General features: G+C 50.3%; 1 protein-coding gene across 1 annotated transcript in view; it reads right to left on the bottom strand.

Annotated features, from left to right (window-relative positions):
* Positions 1-11,559: 11,559 nt before the first annotated feature.
* Positions 11,560-13,398, bottom strand: part of ACE (angiotensin I converting enzyme) — a 57,192-nt gene continuing 55,353 nt past the window's right edge. Inside the window, exons 24-25 of the mRNA XM_030541103.1 lie at positions 13,137-13,348; positions 11,560-12,425 (exon numbers count right to left, since the gene is read on the bottom strand). Of these exons, the coding sequence (XP_030396963.1) occupies positions 12,241-12,425; positions 13,137-13,348 (397 nt within the window). The 3' untranslated portion in view covers positions 11,560-12,240. The remainder of the gene's footprint in view (positions 12,426-13,136; positions 13,349-13,398) is intronic.

The following is a 13,398-nucleotide window of genomic DNA, read 5'->3' on the forward strand; positions in this document are numbered from 1 at the left end:
ACGCTCCATTGTCAAGCAGTAAAAACCGAATTGCTTTTGAATCCAAAGCAATTTTCTTTCTTCCACTGCCCCTTACAAGGCCATGGAGCAGAAAGCTCTTATCAGTACAAATGAGAATGCAGCGTGCTGGAGTTCGAGGATCCACGTGCCGATTGCTACGCTGTGACTGCAAACCTCTTCCCTAGCCATCTCATCAGACGGTCCCATATTATGCTGTGTTGTGTGAGAGAGGCAGGGTCAAGGCCAGATGAATATTTAGCTGACTACTGGCTCCTGAATCCCGAGCAGACTCCAGCATCTTCAATGCCCCCGGATGGTGTGTTTGTAGCAAGCACAATAGCCCAGTTTCTGACCTCATGTGGTGTCAGTGTGAATTCATGTTGTTAATAATGAATGTCCTCTGGATTTACACGGGTGGAACCGAGATCAGAATCTGGCTGTTCACACACACACACACACACACACACACACACACACACACACACACACACACACACACACACACTTCTCCACAACTTCCACATGGCAACCCCAGCATTTGGTCACATGACAGTCAATAACAAGAAGCCAGCCTGACAGCAATGCACTAGGGACCTTTGCTACCTGGCCTGTTTAGCTCCTCTTGCTGGGTGCAGGATTCTAAAGTCATTAGGATCAAATCTGCCCCCACGGCTCTGAGCTCTCCGGTTCGCTTTGCACTTGGCTTCCGGCCTCCTGTGTTTGCTGTCGGGTCAGGATATCAGCGTCGATCAGGAATTTGATCACAGACGAACTTACACCAGGGAAAGGGCTGACGAGAAAGGACATGAAGCAGCCACTCAGCGCAGCTAAGGGGTTGCCTGGAGAAGCTGCAGGGCATGCAGTGTGGCATTTCTCTGTGCACTGTGTCGTCGCATTTCATGCCGCATTGTGTTGCACAATTGTTTTGCACTATACTGTTGCAGCATTGCATGTCATGCAGAGTTGCATTGCACGTAACTTTGCACGGAAATACTGCTCTATGATGTAACACTGATGGTGCTTGGCTTAGACCCCAGCTTCCCTTCTGTTCCTCTGCTAAATAAAATCGGGGGTCCCCGGTCCCAGCCTCCAGCCAGCTCCATGATGCCCTGGGTCCAAGCATTCCAGGCAAACACAGCCCAGGCCCCTGGAAGAGATGAATGGGGACATCTGCTGGCCATGCAGAGAGTTACACACCATAGCACACCTGACCGCTCCCAAACAGCAAGGAGCCCTGTACTCCCTCCCCTGTCACCACATACCTGAGCTTTCCCTGTGGCAAAGGCGCCATGGGGGTGGATCCTGCTTCTGACACAGCACATGGCCCCAGCACTGGGACCCAAATCTCCTCTCGCTCCAGCGGTTGGCCAGGAGCGTAATTCCCCTGGAGCAGGTCCCATCCCTCTTCGGGGCTCTGAGACAGAAAGGGACCTCACAAGGGGTTGAAAGACCCCCCAGAGAATAGTCCTTCTCAGAGCCCTGTGCTTCCCACTCCTGGCTCCCGGCATGGGGTGATGCCTGGGGTGCCAGGCGACCCGCACTGGGGCTATGCTAGTCTGAGAAGCAGCCTCCCCCTCCTCTCTGTTGAGAGCCGCTGGGCTCCTCCCAAGAGGCAGTCGCCCCTCCTGGGTCCCTGTGTGACTAACTCTGAAGAGCAACTGTTTCTGCCCATGCCAGCAGTAATTTTCCATGTGCTCCTTGTCCCTGTGGGTGAGAGAATGTGAGGAATGTGGCACCACTTATCCCTGTGCCCCCTCCCATTCCTGCCTTAGCCGGGAGGCCTGGGCCAGCATCTCGCCGCAGCCTAATAATAGAACCTCCAAACCGGGGCAATAGACCAGGCCCTGGCTGGCCCCTGGGATAGGGGAGGGCAATGGACTTAGCAGGGCCTTTGCTCATGTGGAGGGAAGATGGGCCTGGATTAGGGGTAGCAGGTCTGTGGGAGGGATTTGTGTAGCCCCCCCACAGCCTAAACCTTTTCCTCAGTAGCCAGTGGCTGCACCATGGTGGCCTGTGGCCATGGCCAGCCCCAGGAACATGGGAGAAGGGGAATCTCCCCTGCAGCATTCGAGCTTCTGCACTGTGTCCTCTTCTGGGTGCAGAGGCCAAAGTAATAGAAATCAGAGAAACGTGGATCTGGAAGGGACTTCAAGGAGTCATCCTAGTCCCGGCCCCTGCACTGAGGCAGGACCCAGTAAACCTAGACCATCCCTATGGGGCATTTGTCCACCCAGATCTTTAAAATCCTCCAAGGCTGGGGACCCCACGACCTCCCTGGGAAGCCCATTCCAGACAGTTAGAAAGCTTTTCCTAATATGGGCATAGGGGAAGAATAGCTCAGTGGTTTGAGCATTGGTCTGCTAAATCCAGGGTTGTGAGTTCAATCCTTCAGGGGGCCATTTGGGGATTGGTCCTGCTTTGAGCAGGGGGTTGGACTAGATGATCTTCTGAGGTCCCTTCCAACCCAAATAATCTATGAATATCTAACTGAAATCTCCCTTGCTGGAGATTAAGCCCATTACTTTCAGTGGACATGGAGATTAATTGATTACAGTCCCTTCTCTAACAGCCCTTAACAGATCTGCAGACTGTTATCTGCCCCACACTCCCCCAATCTTTTCTCCAGAGGTCAGGTTCTCTAAAACTTTGATCATTTTTGTTGCTCTCTTCCGGCCTCTGTCTAATTTGTCCACATCTTTGCTAACGCACAGTGCCCAGAACTGGACCCAGTGCTCCAGCAGAGCCGGACAATGACCTCCCGTGTCTTACATCCACCATGCCTGTCCAGGCCAGAACGAGATTAACCTTTTTTGCACCTGCACCACAGTGTTAACTCATATTCAATTTGCAATCCACTATAACCCCTGGATCCTTTTCAGCAGCACGACCTCCTCGCTGATGAGTCCCCATGTCAGAGTTATGCCTTTGATTTTTCCTTCCTAAGTGAAGGACTTTGCACTTGTCTGTATTGATCTTCCTCTTGGGCTTTCCGAAGGAGCCGTCACACTGGGATCGAGTAGTACAGATCCCTCCTCACCCCCATGGAGCGAGGACGGGAGGTGCCTGTGAAGTGGCTTTGCAGCCCGAGGGCTTGGAATAGTGGCTTTTCTCACTGAAACCTCCCCAGAACCTGGTGATGGCACCAGGCTCCGGTCATTGCCTGGGTGAAGAGGGCTGGGCTCAGTGGAGGCCCGCAGATCCTCTGAAGTCTCTTTGCAGCCAGTTGGAGTCCACCCTAAGCCAGCCATAACAACAGGGCCATGGGTGCCACTTGATGGGCCCTGCTCTTGGGAGGCAACATCAGGGTGCCTCGTAAACACCCAGCCTTTCCTACCCCTTCTTCCTTTAATCCTGCCACCGAATTCCATCCCCCTAAAGATAACATCCCAGAGGATATTAGGGAGAGGAGAAATCACACACACACACACACACACAGCCAACAGAGAAGGAGAAGTGAGCCACACCCATGATCCCTTAGGGGCATCATTTCAGGCTGTCCCAGAGCCAGCACCCCCATTGATCCAGCCCGTGCTTCAAGCACAGCTCAGGTAGATCCGAGGCCTTCTGCATCAAAGCCCTTTTCCAAGCTGAGTGCTCTGCAAGTCTAGTTAGGGTGACCAGTTGTCCCAATTTTATAGGGACAGTCCTGATTTTTGGGTCTTTTTCTTATACAGTCTCCTATTACCCCCCAGCCCCCTGTCCTGATTTTTCACACCTGCTGTCTGGTCACCCTAAGTCTAATGGTGGACACCACTGCTTTCCCTGCCCCCTCTGCAGGGATTCAGGCTGCTGGCTGCATCCTCTTTATCCAGGCAGCTGGCCGTGTCCTCCCAGAGATTGTGGATTTCAGGAGGGAACGTAGCTGCTGCACAGAGCTGACCGACGCCACAAGCTTCTCAGGCACCGTTCCTCCACCGGCCCCCTCTCACTTGTGATCTGCCACCTCCACCCCCAGGCTTGCGTCGATACCAGACATACTGCTGATGTGTGCAACTTGGCAGCCACGAGATCCATCCTCGCGGAGATGGATGCTGCCCTCCCCAGGTGAGAGGTGGATTTAGCCGGCTGTGGAGTGTCGCCATCCTTCCCAATAAATCTGCTTCAGCTCCACAGGCGCCTCCCCCGCCTGCCAGCAGCAAACCCACCGCATCCCAGCTGTCGTTCAGCTGGCAATAAAATGAAAAATGCAGCTCTGGGCAGCCTGCATGCCCCCAAAGCGGCATTGCACGGGACATGCTGGAGAAGCTGCAGGGCATGCAGTGTGGCATTGCTATGTGCACGGTGTTCTCACATTGTGTTGCACGGTGGTATCGCACTACACCATTGTACCTTTGCACGTGGTGCATTGCACGGCCTGTGACTTTGCACTGGAATGCTGTCCTGTGATGTAACACTGAGGCCACCACTGTGCTGCACTCATCAGTCTTGCATTAAAATGGCCATATGGTGGCACCCCTGTGGCACTGTTAATCAGCAGACTCCTGAAAATAGTTGTCTGCTTAATCCCCAGGCTTCCTAGCGATTTCAGCAGCCCGGTCATCAGACTCACTTTCTTACAAGAGACGAGACACAGCGGCCTGGAGGACTGGGCCATGTCCCCCTCAGAAAAGGCTAGGCGTTGTTGGGGTGCAGTAATCTGGATGGATGGCACACAGCAAGGCAGGAAATTACCGACATCCCTGTTGTCAGCTTCTCTGCTTCCATTTCCCCCCTGAGATTGTGGGCCAGGGCCTGTCTCCTGATGGAGATCAGGCAGAGTGCTGAAATTTACAAGAGCAATGTCTTCAATCCAGCTGTGTGATTAATAATGGCTTTTTGGTTCACTGGCACTTTACAAAAAAATATAATTGGTTGGGGTTGAACCAAAAACTAAATTTTTAGCAAATCAAACAAACAATCATTGTAGGTCAAACAAAGTGGTTTGTTTTGATTTCAGGCTTAAAAAAAAAACAAACACACACCCTACACCTCAAAGTATTTAGCCTTAGAGATTTTATTTTTTTTTCGGGGTAGAGGGAGAAGCAGAGGGTTTGACATGAGCAATTCAGTGAAACCAATTTTTTTTTAGCAAAAAAAATATATATATTTTTGTCCAAAATCCACCTTCTCCAGTTGCCAACTCTTGTGATTTCATCTTGAATCTTCTTCTATTTGGTGTTTTCCCTAAAGCCCCAGTGCCTGGAGTCCTGTGATTTCCTGAAAAGCTCAGCTTTCATTTAAAATAAGAGAGGACGGGATTCCAGCCCGCCTGGTTGCCAAGAAAAGCTCGCAAATGTGACCCAAGTGCTCAAAGGCCAGAAAGCAAATAAAAAGAACCCATAATTTATTCTTCAATTCCTGATTTTTAAACCAAACTTGTAATAGCTCAGTGGTTTGAGCATTGGCCTGCTAAACCCAGGGCTGAGTTCAATCATTGAGGGGGCCATTTAGGGATTTAGGGATTGGTCCTGCTTTGAGCAGGGGGTTGGACTAGATGATCTCTTGAGGTCTCTTCCAGCCCTAATAATCTATGATTCTATGTTTGGAGTTTGCCATTCAGCAAGCATCCTGCTCACAAGCTAAATACAGGGGAAGGACAGAACAAGATCATGCAGACCACTCTGCAACATTGCCAGTTCTCATGATTTTATTACAAGTCTTATTTGGGCCTTCTTAAAGTCCCAGCTCCTGGAGTCCTGTGATTATGGGAGAAACTGAGCATTAAAAAAAAAATTAAGATTTTCTAGTCCTCCAGGGTTGCAGAGAGAGCTACAGCAGTGATTGTACAGAAAGCCCCGGCACAGATCAAATTTCTGAAAACCATAGGTCAAACTGGGCCAGCGCACAGCAGCTAGGAACACCAATATCTGGCTACATCTTGTGCCTCAGAGCTTTCATGAAGCAAAGCTAGCCCTCCCTTCCCTTACACATAAAACCTTCAGCATGTGACTGGAGTGTAACCGATGCAGTGACATCTGCTCAAGGCTGAGCTGTGAGCAGGGCCAGCTGCCCTGGCTTGTTTCATTGGTGCAATGGGTTCATTTCTAAAGCTCCCTCCCAGCCCCCCCTTCAACTTCTATCGACTTAAATTGCCACAGTGGCAGGAAATGATGGAGGGGTGTGTGTGTGCATGAGACACTAACAATGTAATGACGGTAAAGGCTGAGATTCAAAGAGTTAGTTTTATAGCTGTTAAAAGAAGTTGTCAACATCACATGTTAAAATACAGAGTCAACACCCTTAGCGCAAACTAACTGATTTGCGAGCAGCACTTCTCTTCCTTTGTCTTGCTGTAAATTCTGATGGTCAGTGGAAATATTTTCCCCACCTGTTCGAGCCTGTGCAGCGAAATTGATGTTTCCCCAACAGTAACCAATGAAAAGCAAACGCTTATAAGCCTCATACCATTTCTCTGGCAAGGATGGGCACCTCTCTTATCCCGGTGTTTCAGAGTCCAGGGCATGGCCCTCCAGCTGTGTCTCTTAGGGAGTTTTTCCCCTTCACAGCAGTCAAAATGAATCATTAAGAAAGCAAAATACTTCTATAATCCACAAGAGGCGGGGTCCCTGCAGGCCCACAGAGTGTGAGGAAGAAGCAGCTCCTGGGAGGAGAGCCAAATGCCTACCCCCTGGGCATCCAAATAACCAGGGTTCCAGGGCTCCAAAGCCAGCCACTCCCCTTACTGACAGGGCTTCCAAGGCCAAAGCACTCTCCCCAGGAAGTAAGGGGAATGAGGAAGCCCTGCATTCCAATCCTGCTTGCTTCAGAGGGCCACCTCTCACTGAGCTGAGATCTTCCCTTTTAAAGGGCCACCCTCCCCAGGCTTGACAAGCCTCACAGGTGTGGCAGGCTTGGGCTAAATGTGAGCAAAGGAGCTCTTTAACCCCTTCTTGGTAAGTTGGTTTGTTAACTCTGAACCCTAACGATGACAGATCATTTTATACCCAGCTACAGTGACCCAGCAAGCTGTTTAGACCCCACTGTGATATCCCATCATAACAGTTTTTCCTTTGGGTTTCCTATTTTTGTAAGAAATAGAAGAAAGAAATCCTAGAAGGGGAGCAAAGGGCACTTATGCATGTTTTGATTTCCATACAATGGGTTGCTCTTGCCTTGGCTAATGCCACATGTTTTATCCAAACCTGTCAGAGACAGCTGAGCATTTGCAGTCCTCTGCCTGAAAAGCCAGGCCGTCTGGGTGCCAGGATTCCAATGGCACAGGCCTCAGAAGGGGGCAAATAATGAATCCTACTTGAACACCTGGAAAATAAATGATCCAAACTCAGTTCCCTTTAAATCCCGTCACTTAAGGGCTGAGATCTCATGAACTCCCCATGCTACCAACAAGAGCTGCGCCTCTTGGGATGGGGAAAATTCCAAACTCAGCCACAGGAGGAAGCAAATGCTTCTAGCACTTAAGGGTTCCAGCCCTTAAACTTGTCCTCCGCCTAAGGTGAAATGGCATCATCCTGCACTTCACTTGGGGGACTGGGGGAGGAACATTCCTGGTGGCAGTGGGGTGGGATGTCAGAAGTCGTTCCAGTGGAGCAGATCAGTGGGCAGAGTGCAGTGGAGTGCATGATAAAAGCAGTTTGTCAGACACGCCGTCCCACGTCCTATCACAGAGCTAGCAGTGTCACATAAAGTATGCGATGTATAGCGCTGCATCTAGCAAAGAGGCAGGATTCAATGCACGTTTGGGAGTGGGGATTCCTTGGTTCTATTCCCAACTCTGCCAGAGACTTGTTGTGGCATGTCTGTGCCTCAGTTTCCCCTCTGGAAGGGGCTTGGAGATCCTCAGAAGGACGATGGTATGGAAACTCTCAGCTCTCCAGCCCCTGACACTGGGGGCTGTTTGAGCTCTTGGCTGTTTAAGGCTGCAATAAATCCCTGGCCTGGGATTAGTTTTGTGCCTAATCAGCGCAGAGTAAATACTGGTCTTGTTTACAGACTCAGGAGAAGAAAGGTGGGGGGTGGGGGGAGTCCCAGTGTGCCTGATGCAGAGATAATGGGGGAGGCAGAGAGATCAGGAGGCATGCAGCTGATTGCTGACTCCAGTGCCCTCCCTGCTCTTACATAAACACATGGCAGCTGGGCTGCTGCGAACCTCAGGGGGAGCGCAGGGCACTGATCAGCTAACTGGGGTACCACTCCCCCAAGCCTGGCAAGTGGAATTTTCCACTGGCTTCATCATCTGACTAATAAGCCCAGGCCCCCATTGCAGCCCATCCCCCCATAACTAGAGCTGGTCAGGCCATTTCTGACAGAGCAGATGTCCATCGGGCAAATCCCGGTGAGTTGAAGTTGAACCATTTTGCAAGAACGTATCAGTTTCTCTGACATTTTCTTCAGAGAAGTGTCCAAACGAATCACACTGATTTTCTTGCCTTGATAAAGGAAAAATGTTCTATTGCTTTCTTTGGTTTTAGACTTGTATCTAGTCTCTTTGAATTATTCAAAACCAGATAAAACAAGGAAACATTTTTCCTTATCAAGACAAGAAAATCGTTTGGACACTTTTCTGAAGCAAACGTCAGTGAAATCAACATTCTATATTATTACAGTGGTCTTCAACCTGTGGTCCCTGGGGGGCTGCAGACTATTTCTAAGGGGGCCACAAAAGGTTGTTAAAGCAGCAGAGAGTCCTGTGGTACCTTATAGACCAGCAAACGTATTGGAGCATGAGCTTTTGTGGGTGAATACACACTTCGTCGGATGCATGTAGTGGAAATTTCCAGAGGCAGGTATATATATGCAAGCAAGAAGTAGTCTAGAAATAATGAGGTTAGTTCAATCAGGGAGGAGGAGGCCCTCTTCTAGCAGTTGAGGTGTGAAAACCAAGGGAAGAGAAACTGCTTTTGTAGTTGGCAAGCCATTCACAGTCTTTGTTTAATCCTGAGCTGATGGTGTCAAATTTGCAGATGAACTGAAGCTCAGCAGTTTCTCTTTGAAGTCTGGTCCTGAATTTTTTTTGCTGTATGATGGTTACCTTTAAATCTGCTATTGTGTGTCCAGGGAGATTGAAGTGTTCTCCTACAGGTTTTTGTATATTGTCATTCCTAATATCAAAAGGTTGTTACCATAGAACAGCAGTTTTCAATCTGTGGTCCACAGGCCCCTGGGGGTCCGCAGAATACATCTAAGATTTCCAAAGGGGTCCGCAACTTCATTTGAAATTTTTTTTTAAGAGTCCGCAAATGAAAAAGTTGAAAACCACTGGATTATTATATTATCCATTTAATATTATATATACTTAGGGCTTCTGATATTAGGTTTTAACCAATAAACACCAATAAAACACTCCAGATACAACTAAACTAAAATAAAAAGCGTTTATTGGCTAAGCACCAGAACTGGTTACTTGTATCTAAGGGCTTGTTTGCACTGAGCAGCAGTGCGCAATATGGGGTTGTGATTTCTAAAGCACATGCGGGTGTTGCACACTCATTGGTCTGTGTAGACCCTGCTGGTGTGCACTAAAGTTTAATGCAGTGTGGTTTGAAACAGAACTATGTTAGCGCACTCCAGGAAACAGTACAAAGAGAGATTGATTATAATAGAAAGCAAGAAATTCCCAAAACACCCCTCCCCCCCCCAATTCTTGGCTATCTACATAGAACTGAAAAATTGCTAAAAATAACCCCCACAAAATAACCCCCCAGAACAGAAGCCCTGCATCGATTCAACGTTTTATATTCTATTGTAAGGTTCCGACATTATCAAAATGAAACGTTGCAACGGTTGCAAACTGACCTTTTCTGGCATTTCTATTCTGCGGTAAATTCCGACAGTTTGACCTTTGGCTTTGTTCCAAATCAAAACGAAGCCACAAAATTTCCCACCGAGTGGAAAGTCCAAAGCAGTCGGAAATGTCTACGTCTCATCCAAATCCAGAATAAAATCAAATTTCAAAGGGTCAGAATTTCCCCGACTGGAAATCCCATTTCCTGGCCAGCTTGTACCTAAAGAGCAGCTGAGGTGCTAAGTTCCACCTGCAGCAGCAAGCCAACGTCTATCTAGCGAGTGTCCCAGAGGTGATGGACGTCAAACGGGCTCTTTGAAACATCACCGCTAGGCTGATCGTGCTGCCTTTTCAGTCTCCTGCTGTATTGGCCCAGGACCTCTTCAGGGCAGGTTCAACAGGCCCGATACACCATTGCCTAATAACTTGGGGGGTCACTGACATCAGCACAAAATGGGTGTAAGGACGCCTGTGACTGTCCAGGGCAGTGGGAATGGGGCTTTAGTCATTCTGTGTAAGCAGAACACTAGCAAAGCAGAATTTTCCCTTATTTACATTTGGTGGAAGCCTTCTGCACCCCCTCCCAAGGGCCAACACGGGGGGGACGGGGGAGGAATTGGGCCCAGGTCTTTTCCATGCTCTGTAAAGCGCCGTGGTTTATAAATACCCAGTAAGCCGTGTGAACCATAGGGATGGAAGCAGATTCTGGGGCCACATACCCAGGTTATGCAGCTGTCCAGCCAGCCCATCTCAAGCCACTTAGCAATTGTAACACACAATTCAAAGAAGGTTTTTTGTTTTGTTTCTGGAATTTCCAAGGTGTTGCTCTCAGACAACGGAGTCGGGCGTGTGACTGTGCAGCCCCCAGGGCTCTGAGTCCAGAGCTGTGGTGTTTAAGTATGGAGAATCGGACACACGTGTATGCTTGGGAGAAGCTACATGGTCTGAAGGCACAGGTCTGGAGCACAAGCAAGCAAGAATCCAAGGCTCCAATTGAGCAAAGCATGGGAGTAGCTCAGTGGTTTGAGCATTGGCCTGCTAAACCCAGAGTTGTAAGCTCAAGCCTTGAGAGGGCCATTTAGGGATCTGGGGTAAAAATCTGTCAGGGGATTGGTCCTGCTTTGATCAGGGGGTTGGACTAGATGACCTCCTGAGGTCCCTTCCAACCCTGACATTCTATGAAGGCACATGCTTTATTCATGAGGTATCTCACTGACTTCAGTGGGAACTACTCATGTAAAATTAAGCACACTGCTGAATCCATCCACACCAAAATGCAGACATATTTCATTTCTGAGGCAGTGTGGCAGCAAAAATATCATCACAGGGGAGGTCTGATGTAGCATCTCCCAGAAGTGAGCTTGGTCCACAGGGAAAAGGGGATTGTTTGGTGGGGAAGGGGTGGTTGACTTTGTTTCCTCATTCCTCTTTTCTAACCAGCTTTTTGGCCCTGGAGGGTCTAGAGACAGAGGGTGTGGTGTATGGAAAACTGTATTAAAACTGTAAGCTATCACTTGCTTACCATGCTCAGGGGTTTCCTGGTCCTGGTCACAGGCTAGGGGGCTTTGTCGGGAAGCATGTGATCAGAGGCAGCTTGCAGCAAGCCAGCCCAGAGTAAGGTAGGGTAAGTTGTGCCTCTCTGCTTTCAGGAGCAGCCTGCTTTGTCTCGCTCTGGTTTTGGTTGTTGCGTGTTAGGGTTCTGGATTCTAAGAAATAAAGCTGTTACTTTGCAACCTTCCAGCAAGAGGATTTCTGTTGTTATCTGTATGTGTACGTGCTGTGAGTGTAACAGAAGGCTGCCTCTTGCCACTCCTTGAATAAACAACAGGGACATTTTACAGGGGGAAAAACATGACGTTTTATTTTTCATCCATGCATGTAAACAGCCTGGTAGGTGGGCACGCCTGAGGGAGCGACTCTGTTGGGAAGCAAACAGCCCTTTTCCTGCAAAACGCTTCCCACTGCGAACATGAGCCAACCGCACAGCGGAGCTGCGGAAATGACTTCCAGGCACAAACCGACCCCCCTGCTCAATTAATAAAACCATTTCCAATCACTAGGGAATTCATCAATGCAACGTTGATTCAAACTGGCCCATCAGCCCCAGGGGGCATAAGAAACAAGCCACATGACCCCACTCCTCGTCTTGGGGTTCTTTTTTCCGGGAATCCAAACATTGACAAATAAATAATTCTCTTCTGCTTTGGCTCTTGCATAGTCCAAAAGTTTTGACCTGATTGGAAGGAAGAGTCCTATGCATCTGATTGCACTCCTGCCTCAGCGCCACATGAGGCTCGCACACACGCCCCTGACACACACAGGCCCATATGTGTGCATGCACACACACACACACACACACACCCCATGCGCGCGCAAACACAAACACAGCCCATGCACGCGCACACACACACACACACACGCACGCGCACACGCGCGCACACACACACACACACACACACACACACACACACTAGGCCCATGTGGGCGCACATGGCAAAGGAAAGGAGTGAGGTTCGGCATTACTTCAGTTCCATTTCTGAGCTGGATTTGTGAGCCCTCCTCCTTGAGGAGCGGAATTTGACTCCCAGGCCGATGGTGGCAATGAGCAGGAGGAGTCCGAGGACAAGCAGGACCCACTGGCCCGCCGCGGCTTGCTTGCTATCCAGTGACATCCCCAGGAAACTGACTTTAGACTGTGCTTGACCTGATTGAGAAGTAAGAAGAAAAGGGGGGGTTGGAGCGATTTGCTGGGTGGGCACACGGCAAATGGGTGGATCTGCGAAGGCCCCATTCCTCTGCGCAAGTGGAGCCACGTAGCCCCAGGGGATTGTCGGCAGACAAACGCCCCAGACTCGCGGGTGGGTCCCTGCCCAGCGAGCGTTTGAAAACAGGCCCCTGGCTCGTGGAGAAGCGTCTGTTGCTACTGGTTTGCTAGGGCTGGGTGTACGGGTGAAGGAGCCTAAGCACCAGGCTGTCTTGTCAGCGAGTGAGCTAAGCGCCTCGTGATGCATTGTGGGGGGTGCGACTGTGACAGGAAGCTGCCTGCACTCCCCCACTCCAGCCCTCCCACTTCCCAAACACAGCAGCCTCATTTCAATCCCTTCCAACCCCACCCGTGAATGGACCTGGTCCGCGAGTGTGAACCTCATGCCAGCGACGACTGACAGCCCTGGAGGCTGAATCCCACAGAGCAGCAGCGAAAGCTCCTACCCCAACCCTTGCAGCCCCTCCCCGCTGCATGCTGGAGGGGGGAGAGGGAGGAGTCCTGTGTCAGTGACCCCTTCACTCCATGGTCTCTCCCCAGAGCCTGCCAGCAAGCAGGGCTGGCTGGAAACGACAGTGTCGGTGGGACTCAGCACGCCAAGCCAGGCCTCCCACGTAACGCGCCATGTTTCCAGCAGGGCAGAACTCTCACCCCCTCCGCTGGAGTTGGAAGAACCCGCGTACGGCGTCCAGTTGTACTCGGGCCAGCCCAGGGTCTCCCCGTTCCTGGTGTTCTCCTGGATCAGCCAGTCCGTCAGCGGCTTGAAGTAGGTCATCAGGGCGTCGGCCGACATGTTGGGCTGCCCCGTGATGAGCTGCATGGCCTCCGGCCAGGGCTTGCTGTAGCCCAGCTTCATGGCATTCCTGCGGACGAGAGCGAGCTCCTTTAGGTGCTGCTGCAGCTGACGCGGGGA

Source organism: Gopherus evgoodei, chromosome 23 (genome assembly GCF_007399415.2).
Source record: "Gopherus evgoodei ecotype Sinaloan lineage chromosome 23, rGopEvg1_v1.p, whole genome shotgun sequence".
Classification (NCBI taxonomy): domain Eukaryota; kingdom Metazoa; phylum Chordata; order Testudines; family Testudinidae; genus Gopherus; species Gopherus evgoodei.